We start from the raw sequence: 26,095 nt of genomic DNA, 5'->3' as shown, positions 1-26,095 counted from the left end.
TTAAACACAACCTCCTCAGTCCCTATCAGTCTGGCTTTCGGCGAGGTCATAGCACTACCACGGCCCTCGTAAATATTACGGACGACATCAGGTCGGGCATGGAGATGGGGAAGTTAACGGTACTTGTACTACTGGATTTTAGCAATGCCTTTAATACTGTTGACTTCGACATTCTGCTTGGCGTGCTCAGCTCTCTTAACATATCTCCATCGGTGATTGACTGGCTTCGTAGTTACCTGTTTGGCCGCCGGCAGCGTGTGCACTTTGAGGACACCTACTCTTCATGGTGTCACACTGCTGTTGGCGTACCTCAGGGTGGCGTTTTATCTCCTTTACTTTTCGCGCTATTCATTAATTCTATCTCTCTAGGTCTTTCTTCTTCCTACCATCTTTATGCGGATGATCTCCAAATTTACACTCAGGCCACTCTCGAACAATTGCCGGAAGCCATTGATTTGGTAAATCGGGATTTGTCTTGTTTAAGCGACTGGAGCATTAACTTTGGACTGCAAATCAACCCATCCAAAACGCAAATGACCGTCATTGGTAATGCGCGTACTGTTTCCAAAATTGATTGGACAAGTCTTCCTCAGGTTTTTTCTTAAATACAACTATTCCTTTCTCTCGAGAAGTCAAGAACCTGGGGATTTTCTTGGACAGTTCTCTCTCTTGGACTAAGCAGTTGGAGATGGTCAGTCGCAAGTTGTTTGCTTCTGCTGGCTCTCTTAGACGGTTCCGTAATTTCTTGCCCACTGCTACCAAAATTACACTTGCTCAATCCCTTCTTCTGCCGATTCTCGACTATGCGGATGTCAGCTATCTCGATCTGTCCCAAGAACAACTGGATAAGCTTGAGCGACTTCAAAATCTTTCCATCAGATTCATATTTGGTCTTCGCAAATATGATCATGTAACTGAATTCCGTAATAAGCTCAAATGGCTTCCTATTCGACTTCGCCGGAACTCTCATATTCTTTATTTGCTGTACAACATTCTTTTCAACCCTTCAACCCCTTTTACTTAAAAGAGCGTTTTCGGTGACTCACATTCGAGGTCCCTGAGGTCGTCGGAAAATCTTACTCTATGCATTCCTATACATTCCTCTTCCTTCTTCGATAAGTCTTTTACTATACAAGCGGCTCGGTTATGGAATTGCTTGCCTATTGAGGTTAGGCGTGCCAAAACCTTATGCCAATTTAAAAACCTTGTAAAGGAGTACTTTCTCTCTTTGTAAGTCTCTGTTTCTCCTTTCATTGTCACACACACACACACACACACACACACACACACACACACACACACACACACACACACACACACACACACACACACACACACACACACACACACACACACACACACACACACACACACACACACACACACACACACACACACACACACACACACATACACACACAACCCAATATTTATATTTTATGTATGTATATATGTATATATTTAGTATTTTGCTAGTGTATTATATAACCTTCTTTTTATTTAATTTTTTTGTGCACACATCTACCCCTTATCTACTTTCTTTTAATTGTTCCATCCAAAGGTTGTCTGGAAGAAATCACCATTGTGTGATAAGACCGCCCATTGTACGCATATTACTTAAAATGTATGTAACCTAGGCTACTTAAATGTGTACAATAAAGCATATATAAATAAATAAATAAATAAATAAATGGATCACTTCTTAGTACTTAGGTAGTATATATCCTAGAACTTCATTTAGGTAAACTTAGCTCATCTAGATATTTTAGTTAGACTACATAAACCACATTGATTATATAACGAAAACATAAGAGTAAAAACTTTTCCTCAGAGAATATTCTAGGCTCAGTAAACCACACAAATTATTATAAATTACTTTGCGTAGGTACATGATAATGGCCTCCCCAAATAATGGTTAAAGCTAGTACCGCGATTAGTTCGATAACTAATCTAAAACTAAACAATGGCGAGGCAAAGTTCTCTGTATTTTGTATTGAAGCGTCTTCCCACATGTCTCGAGGCCTTCAGGGTCATGAGTCATTACTAATAAGGAAGGGTTATGTCAGACAGTCACTGCGGCAAATTACCTGGTTGTATATTAAAAAAAACTGTTGGCAATAAAACACCACAATATTGCCATGCCAATTGCTAAAAGCTTAAAAAAATCCTTTTTCTTAAGTTGTTTGGTCTCTAACCAACTTGAGTTAGGGCAGAAGTAGGAACGGGGTGATTTATAATCAGTAAGAGTCTGACTCTCCCTCTGGCCTCGTCCAAGGCGGGAGAAGTCGTTGGATGATTTTCCCACCTTAAACAAACCCAACCAGAGTTACGTTGGTACAGTCTGAGTCGTGTCATTCATTCAACATTAAAAATGTAATGTTTAGTACTTACACGTAGGTACTTACAGTTACAACTACGTAATGGACCGTAGCGCAGACTGTTTCTCCCAATAACTATAACAACTAAAACAAAATTGTCCAATAGTGCTAATATCGCGATAGTGCTAGAATACAAACATGCTAATTACTAGAATATTAGAAACGACATTTTAGAATTAAAATTCTAAAAACATACAAATTGTAGATGTTATTAATGGGTTGTTTCAGTTTTGAATAAAAACAGTTAAAATGTTTGATGTTGACAAATACTATTTCTCTCTAGTCTTAAAAACTAAACGAAAATTTTGCACTGCGAACAAGTTTTTCGCAAAGGCCATCAATAAATAAGGGCAATTGATTGTCTGGCGTTTGGCCTTTTGGCTGCCGGTAACGACATTCATAGGTACCAATTGTTGAACCAATTTTTCGATTCTGCTCCTACAGGATTTATGTACCTATGTGACAGCCGACCTTACATTGCTTAGGCAAAACATAATCTAGTATTATGTAGGTAAGGTATGGCATTTGATGAATTAGCCACTGTAGTATAAAGTAGTAACTTTGTGATAAAAAATAATTGTTATCAGTAGATAACACAGCAAAAGTTTTATGTGATAATGTCATTGAGAAATTATTTTCCAATATGAAAACGTAGCAGAAAAATATAATGGGTAGCCTACACGTTTCGTTTACAAAGAAATCTCCCCACAAAGTCGTTTCCATCAATATGTTTATTCTTTCACCGGCAAGGTGTGTCTGCATAAACTGCATGGAATGCTGCCACAGGTGATTGAAAAGTTAAAACTGACTATTTTCTAACCAAACGACCTCGCGGCAATCGGTTCCGCCATGTCGACCTTTGAAATTTCGCAACACATTTCATTACACACGCCTATTGTTTTAGCTAAACTTTCGTTATACTACCGAATGCCGAATGCTGCTTTTTAGAACAGTTAGCAAATTATTCGAATCGAGAGTTATTAGAATAACGACGTGAAGATAAAAGTTTTCGAATAGTTCACTAATAAAGATTTCAATTCAAACCCATCATAAAGTTTTAGTACCTACCTAATCTACCAATTTGCATAGTTGTGGCAACTGTTATTGCAAAATGTTTATTGTTAATTAGAGGCCTCGATCCCTGCAAGTGTTTGTAAAAACACCTGCAGGTGTTATGGTAATTAGAGCCCAGGTATATCATACATGTAATTATGTGATTGTGTTTACTGCACACGTGTTAGAAATAACAGCTTGGCTCTAAAGGAAAATGAATCGATGCAAACACAACAGTTCCAAGATGTATGAATCAAGTCTTTGACAACGTCTCGCTAAGACACATTTGCATAAACACTTATTATGCAATTGATCTATGCTAAAATCATGCAAAATTATTGAGTCAAAGTTCACACTTTAATTTTACTAAACGAAGATGTCATAAAACGATTGGACGATTTAATAAAACTGCGCCGATTTAATTTTCAACTTTGTGTAAGATGATGGCTTACTCCAATAAGTCGGGAAAAGTTTGTGACAGTTTTTCTTTAAGTGACCGAATTTTAAAAGGAAAGTTTAGGGTGAAGCGAAATCGATGAAGACAGATGGTCGAAAAAAACATATTGCATACATACGTATGTATAATATTTGCCAGTAAATGTCAATAAAATATTGAAAGGAATGGAATAGAAAAAAGGAGTTTTATATGAGACAGTTACCGGTAACGATGTGTGTTACTACGCTGGCCGCTGGAGCCATCAGCCACTACATTTATCATGTCTCGTGTCATTATACCCGCGCCTCAGATCGTTCGCACCCCGCATACAGGGTGGATATATCAATTCTTTATAATACACATTGACATTTTATTATGAATCTATAAATCTATCCAGTTTGCATTAAAGGAAGCTCATTTCCGTAAAATACGGCCTATATTCGCTGCAATGAAGAAGGCTATGTTAAGTAATTTATTTATTTAAAATGTCTTTTGTCCTTTGTCGTCAGGTTCTCCGTGGAAGGTCGAGGTGATGGCAGGGCCGTTGGGCGGCGGCGGAGGGGAGCCCACTCGGCTGATCCCTGCTAGAGTACCAGCCGTCTTTGAGATCTCCACCTCTTCAGGCGATACTACCTTCAGCAAAAATGAGGTAAGTTTGTAAATAATGTAAATAAACTATTCACGATACATTATATGAAGAAGTCATCGGTTTAAAGTCAAAGAAAAGCCGTTGTCGTTATAATGAATTTCCTTTTCGAGTCGATTTAATGTACTTAATAAACACATACAAAATATCAGCAATTTCATAAAAGAGATCCGATACTTCACCGACTGCGTGTGTTTCCCGGAGCTCGATGCTCGGAGCATTCACTCGTACCAATTTGTATCAATTTAACTCTTCATTCAAGGATTGCACTGCAATACTGTATGTTTCACAGTTGGGTAGCTATGAAACTGTAATTAAATCATTCAAATTTTTACCTCTACTCTCACTTGTAATTTAAATTACAGAGAAAATTAATTAAATTTCTCGAGATGTGATTATTTGTAACATGCAACGTTTTTGTTATAAGGTTGGCGTAACAGTAACAGCACCATCCCGAAGGCCAGTGACCGCTCGGGTGTTGGACATAGCAGAGAGACCAGGGGTGTTCCGCATCGAGTTTACTCCTGAGGAAGTCGGAACTCACCTTATCGATGTAAGTAACCTGAACAATCGTCGTTATAAAATCGATCGAGCTGAAGATACCTAGAAATCACTAACATAAACATCATCACGTAAAACATAAATACAGGAATTCGTCACATGAGCTTCTTGATACAAATCACGTAATACCACTACTATGATAATTGGGTATTTAAATGTTGAGAAAACCCGTCTGCTAACAGCAGCTTCTATAAATAGCTGTTTATAATATCTCCACACTTGGTTACCTAAGTATGAAGATATAAATAAGAAAGTGATGTTAAATTCTCCAAAACTGTCTACCTACTATAAATTAACGAACTTCATTTGCCTATCTATTTATAGTAAAACCTGCTTTCTGCTGACACGATTGTCGACGCCGTTATAGGAATTAAATATTTAAATATGCATGCCCTATAGGTTTGTACCATATTATAATCGGGGATCAACGATTCTTTCGTAGAAAAATGTAAGCCCATGTCTCTTCACTACGGGAGTTTTAAAAATTCAAACTACATGGAAATGAAATAGTTCGATATTATATTTTATAATTTAATTGTTTCAGGTATCGATCGCTGATGACAAATTGGCTGCAGCCCCACTAGTGGCCAAGGTGTACGATGCCAGCCTCATCAAAGTGACAGACGTGGGCAACGCGGTTGTCGGACAAGACTGCCAATTCAGAGGTACATTATTTACCATTCATTTCTCGTTTTCTTCTCTGACAGGCTAAGTACATATTTAAAATCTATTTATAAATCCAAATTGTACAGTAGGTAAATAACATTTGCTGGGTTAAAAAATCAAGCAATAGGTAAGATTATTCTATGCTACTTGGAACAAAATTTTTATTTAAGTAATTTAAAAATGGCACTTGTGACTCGCACCCTTTTCTCTCGCGATTACTAAGAACTCTATTCGGAGAATAATACTTTTAATACATAAATGTATTGAACAGATTCGCCAAAGTCTATCTACCTCCAAACTTTTATTGTTTGTTCGCGCTGCTTATCATAAAGTTTAAAAAGCAAAATCTTTCAGTCGGCAGGCACTTAGCTACTTACATTGATAGAATGCTCCGAAACCCACCGAGGGTGGTGATTATGGTATTATCCCCCCTGGAACATAAATTATAGCGCCTGGAAAAGGGGACATTTTCCCCATTGAACGTTTCAAAACGAAGGGATCGTTTCGTCTCTTACCTCCCGTTGTCGCATAATATCTCTTATTCCCACAATCGGTTAACTATCTAGATTCTACTTTAATTGGCTCCAATAAATTGGCTTAATTGCCCAAAAAGCAGTTTTACCGGAAATTGGTACCTGACTCAATCTAGAACGTTATATCAATAACTAACGAAAAACTATTATGTAAAATTGCTTTTATTTTAATGAAATAGGTACGATAGCTTTATCTTACACGAAATGTTGTTAGAACCAAACATGAGTATCTACGTGTATAAATTATAAATGAAACCATAGGGAAATATATGCTAATATACGACTGAAGTGAAGGGGAATGAAAACCAGAAAACCCTTTGTACACAGATAAATAAATATATATATGTATGTATGTAGAATATGATGTTCGAGTACTTAATATCTACATGTGAAATAATTAAAATTACTTTTTTCAGTGGATGCCAGTGCGGCCGGAGAAGGGCAGTTGGAAATCTCAATAAACGAAGGCGAAGTTCCTAATCACGTACAGGTGAGCTTGCTCTCTTGTGTCATTATATTCGTAATCTGTACCAAACTTTAAATGAGGACTTCCAGTGTCGCCTTTCCAACTTTAAATTGGATTTAAAAATATTTCGTGATCTCTATGATAGTTATGTTGAATTGGCGGGAATTCGGAATGTCGAACGTCGCCTTCCTAAAGCGCGGTAAAATTATTTTAATTAATGGTAACGAGTTCTTAGTGGAATGTTGAGTAAAATACCATGATCATTCCTAAAATGTTCCCTAATCAATATTCATAAGTTTATTCATTGATATTCATATACCTACACTTATTTTTAAACCTCACCAAATTCGTATATTTTGACAAGGAATCGATTTATTGTGACTTTTTTAAATTTATGTTGTACTTAGGGTCTATCTTATAGAATCATAAGAATCAATAATTGATATTCCAGTGTAATGACTCGTCATGATTATCAACTTGTCTTATTTAAATAAAATGACGTCCTTTAAAATGTTGGAACCGATTTCTGTAATCAATGCCAAATTGGTATCTTCACTTACTTGTGCCCATGGCTTTACCGCTTGAGCAGGATTAACAGTAATCTATCTGCCGTTGAGTCATTTAATGATTACATAATCCAGTCCTTAGCTCATTGTTTTCGAACAAAATCGTTGCTAAAGAAAGAATCATTCATTTAATGTCTATGAGTGCGGTAGTATATATGTTAGTTCAGTTTCCGATCCAGGAATAAGATAGGTATAAAGGAATAATAAGTAAACCTCAATAAAGATCGTACTATAATACATTTTATGTAGGTAGGTATTGAGCATAGGTACTTTCATGAAAATACATACCTATTTTTAACCTTTATTAATTATGATGATTCTTTGTTCTATTTCAGGTGGTTGGCGGAGGACGATGCCTTGTGTTCTGGCGGCCGGAGACGGCGACCCCTCATAGAGTTGACATTAAGTTCAACGGTGAACCTGTGCCATCTTCTCCATTCATATTCCACGTGGCTCCAGCACAGAGAGTCACTATAGATACGTCACAAGTTGGTGAGTCATTTAAACTTTCAATATTTTAGATTTAACTTAAACGTTTATTAAAAAATCTCCAACGCGTGCACCCTGTGTTTTCAAGTTTGTTCGGGGTGGCGCTACAGTCGATCCACATATCTAACGTGATTATCAATAGAACGTTTCATAATTATCTACTTACAACTTCTACGATACCTATGTATCTTTATTATTATTATATTAACTTTTATTTATTCGTTGATTTTTTAATATTTTGCAGTAGTATAAGTTTAGAATAAATGGCAAAGACAATATAAAATTAGGCACAGAAAAAAAATCTGCTTCGTGGTACAACGGCAATCTAGCTCTAAACTGAAAATAATTATGTACATAATACTCAATGATGTATATTTAATTAATGTAAAATATTTCAATTTTTTTATCTATTATAAAATATAAATAATATATTCTGTAGTAATTTAATTTAATTATAAAAATATATTATTATAACTGGCTGAATTGCTCCAAAAAAAATGAGTTTATAGCCATAAAATGTAGCAAAGAAATAAATGACGTTTATACTTTTTTATTTTAATGGCTAATAAGATTGTTTCAAGAAAAGCTACCAGTAATGCTCGATTAACTTTATATATTAAAATCATTACTGTATTACATTTTTTGAAAATGTAAAAAAAAAAATGTATAAATATTGTTGTATTTCATAAGAAATTATAATTTACACATTTATCAAACACTCATTACTGGTTGAATTTGCTCAAAAACTTCTAGCAAATGCCATAAATGAGAATAAAAAGAAAATTCCTTTTATTTTTTATTATACCTAATGGCTGTCAAAATGGAAAATTTTCAGGAAAACCAACCAGCATTAGGATGCTTTAATTTTATTCACATTATACATCTAAAATAAAATATTTAGAGTTTTCAAAATATCATTAACATATCAATTTTTGCCAAGACATTACTTTAAGAATTATTTTTGAGACATTATTTTATTGTCTGATTTCTTTACTTAGATATCTGTAGTCTGCCAATATGACGTTTCAATATCATTGACATTGACATTTGACACAATTTGTTGTAAACAAAGCGGGAAATTAGGATTGTTTTTGTTTAGATTATTTATACACAAAGGATATAAATTCTAAATGTACGTTTTATTTATTGTTTGCTAGAATTGATCCCCGTGGGTGAATTAGCATCATGTTCAGTTCGAGTGGAAGGTTCTGCTGGTGGCGAGTTAACAGTAACTGTTCGAGGTCCGAGGGGCGAAGTCCCAGTGCGTTTAACAGGAGACGCTGTCACTGGTCTGGTGGCCAGCTTCACCCCCAAAAATGTGGGACCCCATACACTCACTGCCCAATACAACAATCAGATAGTTCCGGTGAGTAAACAATATTTGTTATTTTGTGTTTGTGCTAACTAAACAATCACAATAAATTACTGCTGCACAATAAGTCTCTGTTTAAATACTTCCCAGACAAATTTGTACTTATTTCATAAGCTGAGATAGAGAAAAAAAAAAACAATTTTCTTATTCTAAACAACCACCTGTCTATTTTCTTCTAGGACACACCATTTGTATGCAAAGCGTATGACAGTAAGCTGGTGAGTGTGAGTGGAGGAAATGCTGCAAGAGTTGGAGTACCAGTACAGCTGGCTGTGGACGCTGCCCAGGCCGGAGAGGGCAACCTTGAGATTACAGTCGCTGCAAGAGGACTGAACATACCTACACAAGTACATCCTCAGGTAAGTGTTTGACCTGACCTGCATTTTCTCGTAATGTTTTAATGATGAAATTAATTAACAGTTCTGTTTGACTCAACCTGCATTTTCTCTGTTTTAATGATAAAACTGAAAGTGTTCTAATTTTCTTTTTGTATTTGGTTAAATATAAGGACATCCGTTTTTTAGTTTTACCATAGTATTCTCTTCATGAAATCTTAGCTATTGATTGTAAGTGCTTTAATAAACTGTTTTGTTTCCAGGGAAATGCCCGTTTCACAGTATCCTTCACACCAACAGAAGCCTGTGACCATGTTGTCAATGTATCATTTAATAAAGTAAGTTGTTTTACTTATCCTTACTATTCCACAATACTTTCTTTACTGATTCAGTGCTTTAGAGTTTAAATAATTCAATACCTTTCTGTCATTACATTTTAGTGCATATACTTTTTTATTTTTAACCCTAAGCATTGATAGTCTATGTTTGACCACCAACATGATGTTTATTGTCTGTCACTCCAAGCCTCCTTCATTTTGTTATAAGTTTGGAGTTCCTAACCCCAAATCTAGACGTCTGTATATAAATAGCTACCTGATACTTACTATTATTATTTCCAGATGCGTGTCCCTGGATGTCCACTAGTGATACAAGTATCAGAAGGTGGTGGTGGTGGGGCTCGTGTGACAGTCCCAGGACCTGTGCCCCTGCACCAGAGCGCATCTCTCACTCTACAGCACCCCACCGCCTCGCTTGACCAGATCGAAGTCAATGTTGAGGGTGAGACTTGGAAACTATTCATAGATAGTGCTTGTTAGGAGTTAACATGATTGATTGTGGGCATAAATATGTTCAGAGGATGCTTCAAAAAGTCTTTATGTAGACAGTAATACATTTAGAGCAACTGAGAATTACTGTTTGGTAACAGCGAGTATATGGCTTCTTTAAATGTGGCTAATTGCAAAACTTGCTAAGAACTGTACATTTGAACTTTTAAATTAATGTAATATAACTAACAAGTATGAAATAGATTATCTTATTAAAAGTCCTCATATTTTATGCTATAGTTTTAAGGCTAGTTAGCTAGCTATTGAGTTACCTAATTTATGTTCACCATGTAGCTTCTCCTCAATAACATTCCCACCCTCTTGCTTCATGTGCCGAGAAATGTATCATAATTTATTTGATTATTTTTTCCAGGGTGGTATAAATGAAAGAGATACAAAATATTACTTTTTGGATAACCATCTGAAACAGATTATGTCGTAGAATGAGGGGTTTCGTAGGTCCTGGGGAACAAAGGAGTTTATAGAGGGGAGATCATAGTTTATTACGAAGTACTTAAAGATATCATAACGCTTCGCCGCACTAACACGTTCACATTATAAGTCGCTTAATGTAGTACTACTAACACAACTAACATCATTATATTTTAATTATATACAGTCGTAGGGTACTAATGGGTAGTCGTGTAAGTCGACATAGGAAGTCGTGCAGTAATCAGATTTGAGTTTACAGAGAGTACTGAAATAACATGAGGACGTAACATTCATATTACTTTGATAAGCTCATCCGCTTCGCCCTAACTGCTAACATCGTCGTGGTTGTCGAGTGGGGTAGCGTAGGGCGGGGCGGAGAGCTGACGCGTGGTGCGCTGCAGGGCCCAACGGCGCGTCCGTGCCCGCCGCCGTGGCCGCGCAGGGCGCCGGCCTCTTCCGCGCAGACTTCGTGCCGCGCGCCGTCGGCGAGCACCGCCTCAACGTGCTCGTCGACTCCGTGCCCATACCCGCCAGCCCCTTCCACCTCAAGGTATGATTACTGTGTATTATTTTATAATTAATACAAACAATTTAAGTGTGTGAATAATTCCTGTATTAAAGGTATTTTGTGGACTTTCAGGTGTACGATGTCACCGCTATTAGAGTTAAGGACGTCACACACGGCACAGTTGGCAAACCGGTCACATTTCTGGGTAAGTTTTGAAACCTTATTGACTTACGTATTTTCTCCTGTAAGGTACCATACAATTTATACAATATATTTATTTTATCCCCAATTGTCCACAGTGGAAACAATGGCAGCCGGGCCTGGTAACCTGGAGGTGACAGTGAACGGAGGCCGCGTGCCCACCGCGGCGGCGGCGCAGGGAGCCCATACATACGCCATCAGCTTCACGCCGCGAGACCCGCGCCCACACACTGTGGAGCTACGGTTCAATGGAGACCATGTGCCGGGTAATTCATAATTTTTATGTATCAGTTTCGTTCACGGCTTACATACCTCATGTCTATAAAAATCTTGTCAATCAATTCGACACCACACATGTACTCATTTGTCTTTATTTCTTTTGTTTCATTTACCATTACCCAAAGAGACATATTTTTATCGAAACCTGGTTCGATTATCTGTAACAGATTCTATCCTACCCACGACCCTGGTAGGGCCCCACGTACCCAGAAATAAACGTGAATCAGACCACTAAGTCATGTTTTACTTTATCGGTTTTCTGAAAACCCTGCCTGACAGATATGTTTGCTCGCCACAGGTAGTCCATTCGTGTGCCACGTGTCAGCCCCGGCGCGTGTGATCGGCGCCGGCTCCGGCGAGTCCCCGGACAAGGTGTCGGTGGGGGAGGCGTACAGCTTCAGCGTGGACTCTCCTACATCACCACACGTTGAGGTCCTAGGCCCTGCTCGCAGGCCCGTGCCTGTACAGGTTTGTAACTGTATTACTTACCATGATTTTTGTCCAACTGCATATAAGAATTTTTACCACCCGAAAGCTTTATGGCCTAATCGAATTTGTTACAATGTATGTATATTTCTCATTTCCCAGGTGTCAGCGGAAGAGACAATCGGTGAGAATGAAGCCAGCAAACGATACACAATATCTTTCGTACCTGTCGACGTTGGTGATCACAGTATTGAGGTATATATTCAATTCCTACTTAGTATATTTATAGTATGTAGTTCACGTCCTGACTGTGAAAGAAATACACCTTTACTAAACCACTACAACATTTTCTGGCAAATAATGAACATCTTCTATACTAAATGAAAATAACACTTAGTTTGTTTTTGTCATGCAAAACTTAAGTAAGGATAGGTGAGTCAGTAGTTCCAGATCTAGAAATCCTAAGTCTCTTGGTTCAACATGTATGATTTAATGTATAATTGTGTATGTAGGTGCGGGCTGGAGCAATGGGTGGCCACGTGGAAGGCAGTCCGTTCCTGGTGAAGGCGTACAGCGCGGCGCGAGTCAACGTCACCGACATATCGCCCGGCGTCGTCGGCAGACCGGTCTCATTTACTATCAACGCCTCGCATGCTGGTATGTACTGTTTCTCTTAAGTTTATATACGGAATAGCATCCATTTGTCACCATCCATGTTCTACCGGCGAGTTTTGTAAGAGCTGATTACATATTAGACCAATTAGCATACCCTAATAAAGCTGAACTACGATCTGCAACTTACCTGTCAAGCGTGTAGATAATGACAAAGCCTTGTTATGTAGGGAGGCTCATACGCCCAAATACTGAAATAACATTCAATAAGTTGTACTTCAATATCGTTCTTTCTCTGTCTTTTTTAATGAATTTGTAGTGACATAACTATTTCTGAGAGCTAAAATTGAGTGGTGTTTGAGTATTTGACAAAAATCTAGCAATGGACTATTTGAAAGTATATTTATGTTTTACTCTGTCGATGTTTTCAGGTGCTGGCAATCTAGAAATTATAGTCGCCGTGAACGGGCGTAATGTGCCAAATTATGTACAAAGTGAAGGAAACGCCAGGTTCAAGGTAAGCCAATATAAAGAGTATGTTAATTTTAGTCATAGGTATTTCTGTTACAAATTTTGTTGATGTCAAGTACATTTTATACTGTAAAAATTTAAATTAGTCCATCATGAACACATGCACAAGAAACGCTCACTTTAAAGTTATTTATTTTATCACATCAATCAACACACAGTTAAGGAAGCTAAACAAATACTAATTCAAAAATAACTGTTTTTAAAAAATATTCTCTTTCATTAAAATGGTCACAGAAGTAAAAGTTTAGTAATTTGATATTTCTAGAAAAGCATTTGACTAGTTATAATTTCCTACCTCGTGTTACCCAGGTGAACTTCAAGCCGGTAGAAGCGGCCCCGCACACGCTGTCGGTCCGGTTCAACGGGCAGGCAGTGCCGGGCTCCCCGTTCTCGTGCGCCGTGTCGGCGCCGCCCGCCGCGGCCGACGCGCGCGCCGCCGGGCCCGGCCTCGTCTCCACGCCGCGGGCCGAGCCTGCGGAGATACAACTCACTGGATTCCATAGTAAGATCTATTCTAAAACTTGTATTAGAAAATAAGATTTGTTTCATGCGCTTACGCAGTCTTTGGCAATAGCTAGTGACTGTGTACATAATTATAAACTTTTGATCTGTAGAGCGTCAATAACCTCTTGTAATTATTGTAACTTTTTAAAACTTTGTCTTTAATACTAAACATGATTGTTATAAAAAAAGTATAACATATCAGTCCATAATGATATTTTAAATGAAGTCTATAGAACAATGAGCCACAAGGCCTCATCACGAAAATGTATATCGGTACTTTGTTACACAAGTGTTGCTTAATATCAAATTGTAAAGACATTTTGTTTATATTTGGCAAATAGATTGAATGCAGGCCAGGCTATTGTTTGAGTGCAGTATTGTCTAGCTGCGTGTTTATTATTTGTGCAAGTATACAGTCAAATGGCATCAGTGTAGCAGTCAAATGCCGTCGCGCGCCCGACGCCGCATACGGTCGATATTTTGGGGCTGTGTAAAATGTCACTGTACGTCGCTTTATACAAGTTAGCTTGTAGAGTGAAAGCAGCTAGCACCTTGTACACGATATTAACAGAAAGTATGTGCTAGTGATTGCTAAGAAGAGTAGAAGTCGGTTCTTATTTGTTCACATATACCGTCAAATATCTTGTTGAACTGTCAAATTTGTTGTTACTCATGCTTATTGTGTGTGTTCATAAGACACTGCGAGGTCACCTTTCGTCACCAAGCTGCCAAATGTCTTTAAAAAAAAGTATAACTTATACTATGTATTGAGTAACATGTCTTGTTTTGTTTACAGCCGGGGAGCCAACAGTGTACGTGGCGGGTCCGGGCGGCACCACGGTCCGGTCGCGGCTGTCGCCGTCGGGCGAGGGCCGGTACACGGCGACGTACACGCCGGAGGCCGTGGGCCGCCACACCGTGCAGGTCACCTGCGCCGGCCGACACGTGCCGGGCTCGCCCTTCACATGCAACGTCTATGATGTACGGCGAGTCAGGGTTACTGGGTTAGGACCTGGAGGTATGTCCATATTCTTTAGTTAAAATGAATTACTATTTATTTATTTCAAATACTATATCAATGAGTGTTATCGGTTTTTAAGACCGTTCTACTCACAAATGCCGTGTCTGTCCTATTTTGTTAAAGGCCTATTTATTTAGGTTTCAAAACTGCTGGCTAAAAGGCATTACGTGAATCTAGTTCTGCTTCCCCAAACATATTTTTTTATTAAAAGGTTTTTTCTTAAACATTTAATCAGAAAACATGCTATTAAACAACCTAGTAATCCCAATTCAATCTTGTGTCTAATATCTGAATACTTTGTACACAGAGTTGGAGGGTACCCTGGAAGGGTTGAGTCTGGATGAGGTGGTAGAGGAGGAGCGCGGCGTGGAGGTGGGCAAGCCCGTGACGTTCAGCGTGGACGCGGCCGGCGCGGGGGAGGGCACGCTCGAACTCGTCGTCTCTACACCGTCTACTACTGTCAAGGCCGAGGTAAATAACACTTAAAGCCGGGTCCAGACGAGTGTAACGTGTAATGTAATCCACCGTGTAATGTAACACGAATTTTACGTGTGGACGGCAGTACGAGCATTACATGTAACGCTCGCGCGGCGCTCGGGGTTGATCCATCGGCTGTCGGTTTTTCGCGCGAACACAAAGACACAACTGAGTGAAAACAGCTTTTAAAATATTTTCGCGTTCACAATTCGCTTTGAGTTCGTGTGCCGTCCACACTGTTGATGCTAAATTACACGTAATCTTACATTACACGCTACACTCGTCTGGACCCGGCTTTAGACACAATCCTACATTAAGCCGGGTCCAGACGAGTGTAACGTGTAATGTAATCCACGGTGTAATGTAACAAGAATTCTACGTGTGGACGGCAGTACGAGCATTACATGTAACACTCGCGCTGAAGAGTTCGTGTTACATTACACGGTGGATTACATTACACGTTACACTCGTCTGGACCCGGCTTTAGGATACATATCTTTAAGCCGGGTCCAGACGAGTGTAACGTGTAATGTAACATTACGTGTAATTTAGCATCAACAGTGTGGACGGCACACGAACTCAAAGCGAATTGTGAATGCGAAAATATTTCAAAAGCTGTTTCCACTCAGTTGCTACGAACATGCCGAATAGGAAGGTCGGTAGACTGGTGCGGCTTTTATTTTCATGTATTTACTAACTGAAGACCGCAAAAGTCGGAAGCGTCGATGGTGGAAAACTAATTTGTACCTATAAAAGAACATCTTCTTTACTTGTGGAACTAAAATCTCAACATATTATGGTCAATATAAAAACTTTACCCGTACATACGACACAACCGTCACGAACGCCGCCGTCCAAACGAGCACTGCGAGCGCCTTTGTGTTCGCGCGAAAAACCGACAGCCGATGGATCAACCGCGAGCGCCGCGCGAGCGTTACATGTAATGCTCGTACTGCCGTCCACACGTAGAATTCGTGTTACATTACACGGTGGATTACATTACACGTTACACTCGTCTGGACCCGGCTTTATGTGGTAAGAAAAGTGAGGTGGTAGAGGAGGAACGCGGCGTGGAGGTGGGCAAGCCCGTGGCCTAAACTCGATCATAACTTCACACTAATAGTCAGTTTTAACAACCTATCTGTCGGTAAGTGGTCCTAAGTTGAAGTATAAAGTACCGATGCATACATAATCCTAATTAATATAACATTTTAATAGATTTTTCTACTTAGGTAATTATGCTATAGCTAGTTTTTTGATTGATTGATCTAATTCGCACCCAGCTTTACTGATTTGACGTTTCAAAAGTACCTAATTAAAAATTTAAATTGTGATAGTTTCTTTAATCTTGATCGAGCTAAAAACAACCTTTTATACTCCTTTGTACTTGTCATACTTGTTTTAAGACTATATCTAAAGAAATTATTATTATAATATCTACTATTACATTTTTAGGTGGTAGCAGTGGCTCGTGGTCTGTACGACGTGACATTTGTGCCAGTGTCCCGCGAGCCGCACCGAGTCTCCGTCACCTTCAACGAACAGGCCGTGCCCGGCAGCCCCTTCGTCTGTCGAGTTAGCGAGCCACATACTTACGTACAAATTGGTAAGTAACTACTTGGAATGATAAAAGAATTACCACTCAGTTATGTGGCGTATAATTCAGTACAAGACGGAAATAGTAAAGAAGTACAGTAGAGCATATTAATTTCTAGCTTGAAGTAAACTTACATTTTATCCCAATGTTTTTGAATCTTTCATTGTTTCCCCAAGTTCAAAATAATTAATAAACCAACTTCTCAATTACCAGGCGGCATAGCAACAGTGGAAATAGACGAGAACATATCCGACGTGGAAGTAATATCTCCGACGGGGACGCGGGTAGCTGAGGCCCACTTGGAAGACACGGGGCTCCTGACTTTCCCCGCCAGTCGAGTCGGTCGGTATGTGGTGAGGAGTTCGCGAGGACCGATAGCTGACGTGGAGGCCTTAGATCCGTCTGCTGTTAAAGTACTGTCTGTCGGAGATGCCGTGGCTCATCGACCTGCTATACTTACCGGTGAGTTTGTGTTCTTTTCTAGCCTATTGTAATTCTGTATAATTTTATAAATTGATAAATTAGTGCAAGTTGTTGTTGTTTTACCGAAAAGATAAATATACCCTGCATGAATACTTCAGTTTCAAACGTTTGTTGAAGATAATAACAGTTAGATAATGTTTAGTAATGATTGTAAATAGTTAGTAATGATTGAGTATTCAAAATTGAGTATTTAATATCAAAGAATCAATAGATGTGAAATGTCTAAAATTCTAATCAAATTATAGACGTGTTTTATTCATTTACCGTGATAGTTAAAAGCTCAGCATAGATCTGTTTCCATCGCATACAATTTGTATTTGAATAGTATGTAGTATAAATAAGCTAAATGTAGTCTGTATTTCTGGCAGTGAGCACGGCGGGCGCGGGCAACGGTCGCCTGTCGGGTCGCGTGACGTGCGGCGGCGCGGGCGTGCCGCACTCGGTGCGGCGGCGCGGCGGCGCGCGGCAGGAGCTGGTGTGGCACCCCGCGCGCGCCGCGCCGCACCGCGTCACGCTGCACTGGTCCCACGCGCCGCTGCAGCTGCAGCCGCTGCTCGTCGACGTACTGCCCGCGCACCACGGACAGGAGGTACGGACTTCACATCTTACACTTTACAATTTGGCAATATACTTATAACTGTCGATATACCTCCAGAATAGGTATGGTGACTAACAATCACGGCGTAGAGCCGAACAGCCCTCGACAACCACCAAAATCTGTGGTTAATCCACAGATTTTTTGACAGAAATTTATATCAATTAGACTAGACTGTCAAAAATAGATCCTTATCCACAGATTTTAGATTGAGATAGGTTATTAATTTCGGCCATAAGAGAATGAAAACCAATTCCATACCCAACACAGACATATTTTTACAAGACTAATACTTACGATACCTGTTAAAATATCGATAACGTAGTACGTTAGTACTACTTATTAAAAACCGTTGCGCAAAATTTATCACCGAGTACTGTACGTAATATTAATCCATATAACATTTGTACCCAGGTCTCAGCGTCCGGGCTGGGCTTATACCAAGCACAAGTGAACAAGGTAGCGTCGTTCAGTATCGACACGCTGGGCCGGCCGGCGCGGGAGTTCGATGTCGTGGTGTCGGGACCCGGCTCGAGAGCGCTGCCCGTCCGGTGCTACCAGACCAAGTCCGGGCTGTTACAAGCTGAATACACCATCACTGATGTTGGACAGAGTACCATAGGTGAGTCAATCTAAATTGTTAACTGTAAGTAAAGTTATCGCAAATGGAAAGAACCCTCAATATACGAGCATGCATGAAGAGATTGATGATTTTTTTATGGAATAGGGTAGCAAATGAGCAGTCAGATCGCGATCTGACTATTGCGTACCAGCAGGCGTGCTGGTACGCAATTGGCGTCGCTAATGGATACTAACAACACCTGAGGAGTTACACGTGTGTGTAACTCCTTTTAGGAATTTTGGGATTTAGAATAGGATGGGATAGCAGGGCGGTGTTTTGGCCTCCGGTTATCTCATTCAAACAGCGAAATATAATGCAAGCATTGTTTCAAGCCGATTTTTTGGGAAACCCTGGTATCACTTCGGACGAGCCTACGCTTTCGTGCCGAATGTAGATGAAACGAAAGAGGAAAGCCAGAAACATGTCATTCAGAATTCTATTGACCATACGTTCTCAAATAGTTGTTGTTTATTATGATTATTCCATTGACCTCACCACTGGCAAGTCAAAATAGCGTCGGTAATTTGATTTAGGATGATGTCATATATGATTTCATGTTTTCAATTGTTCGATTGTGGCCCTACCTGTGCTATGTACCTCAGTTGGCCCTATTACATCAACATATCAACACGTATCGATAGTATTATTTTTAATTTTGACTTGTTTTTATAATTTACAGAGGTGCTGCATCTGTCAAAACCTGTGTCTGGCAGTCCGTTCACTTGCGAATCGTTCGATCCCAACAGAGCCATCATATCTGGACTACCCACAGGAAATCTTATTGCACAAACGCCCATCAATTTCACAGGTAAGAAAATAGAGAACGTTTTTCTTGCACAAATGTCCAAAAGATATATAAAACTACTGATTTAATCCTACTAATATTATAAAAAATACTGACGGGATCGGATTGAATGTTGGGATAAAGATAGATTATGGTCTGGAAGAACACATAGGGTACCTTTTTATCCCTTGGGAACGCGGGCGAAGTCGCTTGCAGAAGCGTACTAGCTTTTATTACTTTTCTTACTAGCTATAATTTTATTAATTCTTGAGCCATGCAAACTATTACTGTAGCTTATTATTGATTTTTAACATTACTTGTATTGAGTTTTAGATAATTAATAATCGTTAATCGAATTTACGACACATGCAAGAGTGATAAGTGTGATACGGCTCCTACCTAAACTGACTTCTGTTTAAATTTTTTATTTATTACAGTCGACACAAAAGACGCCGGTGTAGCGGAACTAGAAGTGATATGTGAAGCGATGGGCGAGCGGCGCATCAGACTGCCGGTGGACATTCGCGAGGATGGACACTCGTACAGGGTGCGGCTCAGGCCCACCATGGCCGCCCACTATAGGATCTACATCACTTATGGAGGTTAGTACATGCTGGCTTTTATTTATTTGTGAAGTTAAAATCAACCCTACGTTCTTGATAGTTTATGACAAGACTATTTTTTATTTTAGAATTTGGCACCGTGTGTTCGTAAATGTAGTCGTTACGGTAAACTATATAAATTTTAGACTTCGTTTACGGATGCACGTAGTTACACTGCTCATATTTGTGATTACAATAACGTAACGCTGCAGCAACATAATGTAACGGACGCCTGACGCACAATAAACAAAAGTTTTATTGAAAATTTTAGTTTATTCTTCCAAAGTACAACAATAACATATCGGCTTGCAGGCGCGAACGTGTCGGGCAGCCCGGTGTCGCTGGGCGTGCTGAGCGCGCGCAGCAGTGCGGGCGCGCGCTGCGCCGGCACGGGGCTGGCGCACGCGCACGTCGGGAAGGAGGCCGCCTTCACCATCGCATGCGCTGAGGACGCGCCGCCCACCGTACAGGTACCTACATACTAATTATATCACCATGAGTCTGCGCCGGCACGGGGCTGGCGCACGCGCACGTCGGGAAGGAGGCCGCCTTCACCATCGCATGCGCTGAGGACGCGCCGCCCACCGTACAGGTACCTACATACTAATTATATCACCATGAGTCTGCGCCGGCACGGGCTGGCGCACGCGCACGTCGGGAAGGAGGCCGCCTTCACCATCGCATGCGCTGAGGACGCGCCGCCCACCGTACAGGTACCTACATACTAATTATATCACCATGAGTCTGCGCCGGCACGGGGCTGGCGCACGCGCACGTCGGGAAGGAGGCCGCCTTCACCATCGCATGCGCTGAGGACGCGCCGCCCACCGTACAGGTACCTACATACTAATTATATCACCATGAGTCTGCGCCGGCACGGGCTGGCGCACGCGCACGTCGGGAAGGAGGCCGCCTTCACCATCGCATGCGCTGAGGACGCGCCGCCCACCGTACAGGTACCTACATACTAATTATATCACCATGAGTCTGCGCCGGCACGGGCTGGCGCACGCGCACGTCGGGAAGGAGGCCGCCTTCACCATCGCATGCGCTGAGGACGCGCCGCCCACCGTACAGGTACCTACATACTAATTATATCACCATGAGTCTGCGCCGGCACGGGCTGGCGCACGCGCACGTCGGGAAGGAGGCCGCCTTCACCATCGCATGCGCTGAGGACGCGCCGCCCACCGTACAGGTACCTACATACTAATTATATCACCATGAGTCTGCGCCGGCACGGGCTGGCGCACGCGCACGTCGGGAAGGAGGCCGCCTTCACCATCGCATGCGCTGAGGACGCGCCGCCCACCGTACAGGTACCTACATACTAATTATATCACCATGAGTCTGCGCCGGCACGGGCTGGCGCACGCGCACGTCGGGAAGGAGGCCGCCTTCACCATCGCATGCGCTGAGGACGCGCCGCCCACCGTACAGGTACCTACATACTAATTATATCACCATGAGTCTGCGCCGGCACGGGCTGGCGCACGCGCACGTCGGGAAGGAGGCCGCCTTCACCATCGCATGCGCTGAGGACGCGCCGCCCACCGTACAGGTACCTACATACTAATTATATCACCATGAGTCTGCGCCGGCACGGGCTGGCGCACGCGCACGTCGGGAAGGAGGCCGCCTTCACCATCGCATGCGCTGAGGACGCGCCGCCCACCGTACAGGTACCTACATACTAATTATATCACCATGAGTCTGCGCCGGCACGGGCTGGCGCACGCGCACGTCGGGAAGGAGGCCGCCTTCACCATCGCATGCGCTGAGGACGCGCCGCCCACCGTACAGGTACCTACATACTAATTATATCACCATGAGTCTGCGCCGGCACGGGCTGGCGCACGCGCACGTCGGGAAGGAGGCCGCCTTCACCATCGCATGCGCTGAGGACGCGCCGCCCACCGTACAGGTACCTACATACTAATTATATCACCATGAGTCTGCGCCGGCACGGGCTGGCGCACGCGCACGTCGGGAAGGAGGCCGCCTTCACCATCGCATGCGCTGAGGACGCGCCGCCCACCGTACAGGTACCTACATACTAATTATATCACCATGAGTCTGCGCCGGCACGGGCTGGCGCACGCGCACGTCGGGAAGGAGGCCGCCTTCACCATCGCATGCGCTGAGGACGCGCCGCCCACCGTACAGGTACCTACATACTAATTATATCACCATGAGTCTGCGCCGGCACGGGGCTGGCGCACGCGCACGTCGGGAAGGAGGCCGCCTTCACCATCGCATGCGCTGAGGACGCGCCGCCCACCGTACAGGTACCTACATACTAATTATATCACCATGAGTCTGCGCCGGCACGGGGCTGGCGCACGCGCACGTCGGGAAGGAGGCCGCCTTCACCATCGCATGCGCTGAGGACGCGCCGCCCACCGTACAGGTACCTACATACTAATTATATCACCATGAGTCTGCGCCGGCACGGGCTGGCGCACGCGCACGTCGGGAAGGAGGCCGCCTTCACCATCGCATGCGCTGAGGACGCGCCGCCCACCGTACAGGTACCTACATACTAATTATATCACCATGAGTCTGCGCCGGCACGGGCTGGCGCACGCGCACGTCGGGAAGGAGGCCGCCTTCACCATCGCATGCGCTGAGGACGCGCCGCCCACCGTACAGGTACCTACATACTAATTATATCACCATGAGTCTGCGCCGGCACGGGCTGGCGCACGCGCACGTCGGGAAGGAGGCCGCCTTCACCATCGCATGCGCTGAGGACGCGCCGCCCACCGTACAGGTACCTACATACTAATTATATCACCATGAGTCTGCGCCGGCACGGGCTGGCGCACGCGCACGTCGGGAAGGAGGCCGCCTTCACCATCGCATGCGCTGAGGACGCGCCGCCCACCGTACAGGTACCTACATACTAATTATATCACCATGAGTCTGCGCCGGCACGGGCTGGCGCACGCGCACGTCGGGAAGGAGGCCGCCTTCACCATCGCATGCGCTGAGGACGCGCCGCCCACCGTACAGGTACCTACATACTAATTATATCACCATGAGTCTGCGCCGGCACGGGCTGGCGCACGCGCACGTCGGGAAGGAGGCCGCCTTCACCATCGCATGCGCTGAGGACGCGCCGCCCACCGTACAGGTACCTACATACTAATTATATCACCATGAGTCTGCGCCGGCACGGGCTGGCGCACGCGCACGTCGGGAAGGAGGCCGCCTTCACCATCGCATGCGCTGAGGACGCGCCGCCCACCGTACAGGTACCTACATACTAATTATATCACCATGAGTCTGCGCCGGCACGGGGCTGGCGCACGCGCACGTCGGGAAGGAGGCCGCCTTCACCATCGCATGCGCTGAGGACGCGCCGCCCACCGTGCAGGTACCTACTAATTATATTACCAAGTTTCGGTTCTCCGAAACGTTACCATTCAATAGTGTGTTGTGTCAAATGCATTTAAAAACATACAAATTCACTTTTATATCACAGCGTGGTGACTTTAGCCGGTTACTGCGCAACTGTTTGCACAACGACTTTAGACTGAATTAGATGTCTATGTTTATAAACGAACACACGACAGCACATTAAATAAATATTTACTTCTGATCAGCATTCTTATAACAATAACTTTGCCTTGCAGGTGGAAAGATTAACATCAGAAGAGAAAGAAGACAATACGGACACAGGTCTGCTAGAGTGCCGCGTGGTGGCCGGCGCGGCCAAGGAGTGGTTGTGTGCCTACATACCGCTCGTAGTGGGCCTGTACGAGGTCCGGATATTCACCGCCAATGGACCTCTACCCGGCAGCCCCTTTTCTGTTAAAGTGAGTAATACTATTAAATATTTTTGGCTAGTAAATTAATATAAACTGGTGAACAAATAATGCTCATTTGTTTAAGTTTTTTTATTTTGAAACAGTCACTCCAGCTTATTTGATAGATAGACTAATTTCATTGCTTTTCTGTTTATTATAAAGTTGTAACTAATGCTAAAACACAGATAGCACTTGGGTAACTAACGCAACAGATATCAAAACTTGAACATTATATTTGTTTTTCTATTATTTGGTACCAATTAATTCTTAAGTTTTTGGTCATCATAATAAAATTGATATTTATTGGTTGGTTTACTTGCATCAACAGGTGATAGACACATCAGCGATCGTGCCAGTAGGAGGATGGGGCGCGGACAACTCGGGTCGAGTGAGGGCTCCCTCTAAACTGGTGCTCGATACTAGCAACGCGGGGCCAGGCACGCTCGAGTGCTTACTGGCCGGCAGACATCAACGTGAGTACATTTTATACATTTACATATTTTGTTAATTATGATTGATATTTATTGAACATTATGGTTTTATATTTATTGAACATTATGATTATGGTGTTTATCCTTGGTCCGGCCCGATGAAGTAATTCTTTTTGTGTTGAATAGTGCATTTATCGAGGAAGGCTATAGGCTATAAAACATCACGCTATGACCGAATGAGGGCCTAAGCAGAGCGGGTGAAACCGCGCGAAAGTAGCTTAAATGGTTGATAAGTTGATTGTGGTGTTCGTTCTTGATTCGGTCTGGTTAAGATATGTTTTCTAATCAGAAATTAACCTAGGATGAACTGCGTTGTGTTTTATAGTGACGATTGGCTCACTAATGTATTAACCAGTAAGGGAGGAGAGGTAATAAAAAAACATAATAATATCTAAGAGTCGTTTGTAAGATCGTAGAATATTTATGATATTTACTGATTGATTTTGAGAAATGATATTACCGTGTCCTTGCAGGCGTGGAGACAGTGTCAGGGCGAGCCGTGGTGACGCTGGCAGGCGGCGGCGGCGCGGGCGGCGAGGCGGAGCTGGAGCTGACGTACAACGGCGCGCTGGTGGCCGGCGCCCCGCGCCGCGCGCTGCTGGCGCCCGCCGCCAGCGCCGACCGCGTCACGCTCGCCGGCCGCGGGCTCGCCAGCGCCGCGCCGCATACGCCCGCCGTCTTCACCATCGGTATGATGACATAGTAGTCTTTGATTCTTATTACACCCTACTGTATGGTGAACAATATTTGATCTGCTGTCTTCTTATTTCACTTGCTTACATTTGAAAAGAATTAAAAGCGCTACTCTATTATATCGATTATTATAATTAATAACAACATCTTTAAAATATCGATAGTTGGTAATTCGAAAACAATGAACGAAAAGTAATAATTAAACTGTACAGTGACCAGCAGATGAACTTTTTCATTATACTTTCAACTTCGAATTAAAACCAAAAATCAACTGTACTGACAAAAACGTTTGTGGTAACAAAAATTAAGGTAAAAAGTAATTAAGATTAACAAGAATTTACCAACTAACCTATACCTTCCTTGCAGACGGCAGTGCAGCCGGTCCGGGTGCTCCGGAGGCGTCCCTGACATCCCCGGAGGGCGACAACATACCGGTGGCACTGGCGGCCGCCGGGCCCGGGCTGTGGCGCGCCACGTATACTCCGCGCCGGCCCGGGGAACATCAGCTCAGGGTGCTGTGGGCCGGACGACTTGTTAAAGGTACACATGGCATTATGTTATTACTAGCGGACCCGTCAGACGTTGTCCTGTCTAAAGGTCTTTAATTTGCAAATTTTAAACTTTTTTTAATAAGCTAAAACATTCTGGACCTTTTTGATGAATAATAACCTATTGTTCAAATGTTATTACAATATCTAACGTCATTATAGTATTTGACACTGCAATAGTAGCGCCGTCAGTCGCGATCCATTGTAAGACATATGCATAATCAACAACTGCTAATAAATGAAAAATTAATCAATAAAACATTGTCTAGCGGACAAAATTATGAATCTAAACCATTCTCAGATCCAACATTGAACACGCACAAAAAATTTCATCAAAATCGGTCGAGTTGTTTAAGAGTAGTTCAGTGACATACACACGTACAGAAGAATTATATATATAAAGATTACTCATTGTCTGGCTAAAGGTGCGGTCAAGTACCACTGCCGAAAATAATAAGATTGTCACTTACTACATAAGACCATAACATTTCGCCAGTAAAGTTCCATGTGACAGAAGACGAGCCTAATGCATAATTATAATCTCAATAT

General features: G+C 42.4%; 1 protein-coding gene and 1 long non-coding RNA gene across 3 annotated transcripts in view; one reads left to right on the top strand and one right to left on the bottom strand.

The window, feature by feature from the left end:
* Positions 1-26,095, top strand: part of LOC118262262 (filamin-B) — an 81,839-nt gene that overhangs the window by 52,414 nt on the left and 3,330 nt on the right. Inside the window, exons 21-50 of the mRNA XM_035573456.2 lie at positions 4,377-4,516; positions 4,941-5,066; positions 5,619-5,739; positions 6,690-6,763; positions 7,641-7,797; positions 8,952-9,160; positions 9,346-9,525; positions 9,765-9,839; positions 10,122-10,281; positions 11,162-11,310; positions 11,401-11,473; positions 11,568-11,735; positions 12,047-12,216; positions 12,337-12,429; positions 12,687-12,831; positions 13,218-13,303; positions 13,627-13,819; positions 14,618-14,839; positions 15,150-15,313; positions 16,775-16,925; positions 17,130-17,378; positions 17,768-17,988; positions 18,409-18,616; positions 19,296-19,424; positions 19,838-20,002; positions 20,315-20,472; positions 23,641-23,823; positions 24,143-24,287; positions 24,779-24,994; positions 25,365-25,538. Of these exons, the coding sequence (XP_035429349.2) occupies positions 4,377-4,516; positions 4,941-5,066; positions 5,619-5,739; positions 6,690-6,763; positions 7,641-7,797; positions 8,952-9,160; positions 9,346-9,525; positions 9,765-9,839; positions 10,122-10,281; positions 11,162-11,310; positions 11,401-11,473; positions 11,568-11,735; positions 12,047-12,216; positions 12,337-12,429; positions 12,687-12,831; positions 13,218-13,303; positions 13,627-13,819; positions 14,618-14,839; positions 15,150-15,313; positions 16,775-16,925; positions 17,130-17,378; positions 17,768-17,988; positions 18,409-18,616; positions 19,296-19,424; positions 19,838-20,002; positions 20,315-20,472; positions 23,641-23,823; positions 24,143-24,287; positions 24,779-24,994; positions 25,365-25,538 (4,704 nt within the window). The remainder of the gene's footprint in view (positions 1-4,376; positions 4,517-4,940; positions 5,067-5,618; positions 5,740-6,689; positions 6,764-7,640; positions 7,798-8,951; positions 9,161-9,345; positions 9,526-9,764; positions 9,840-10,121; positions 10,282-11,161; positions 11,311-11,400; positions 11,474-11,567; positions 11,736-12,046; positions 12,217-12,336; positions 12,430-12,686; positions 12,832-13,217; positions 13,304-13,626; positions 13,820-14,617; positions 14,840-15,149; positions 15,314-16,774; positions 16,926-17,129; positions 17,379-17,767; positions 17,989-18,408; positions 18,617-19,295; positions 19,425-19,837; positions 20,003-20,314; positions 20,473-23,640; positions 23,824-24,142; positions 24,288-24,778; positions 24,995-25,364; positions 25,539-26,095) is intronic.
* Positions 20,459-23,372, bottom strand: LOC126911271 (uncharacterized). Of its 2 annotated transcripts, none has more exons than XR_007705786.1 (3): positions 23,264-23,372; positions 20,720-20,841; positions 20,459-20,598 (listed from the first exon to the last, which is right to left on the bottom strand). It is a non-coding gene; the product is annotated as an uncharacterized LOC126911271 (long non-coding RNA). The 2 variants fall into 2 exon arrangements; XR_007705785.1 differs by lacking the exon at positions 23,264-23,372 and adding an exon at positions 22,173-22,414.

This window comes from Spodoptera frugiperda, chromosome 12 (genome assembly GCF_023101765.2).
Source record: "Spodoptera frugiperda isolate SF20-4 chromosome 12, AGI-APGP_CSIRO_Sfru_2.0, whole genome shotgun sequence".
NCBI lineage: Eukaryota > Metazoa > Arthropoda > Insecta > Lepidoptera > Noctuidae > Spodoptera > Spodoptera frugiperda.
The sequence above is the reverse complement of the archived record's forward strand: the minus strand, read 5'-3'. Positions and strand labels throughout refer to the sequence as shown.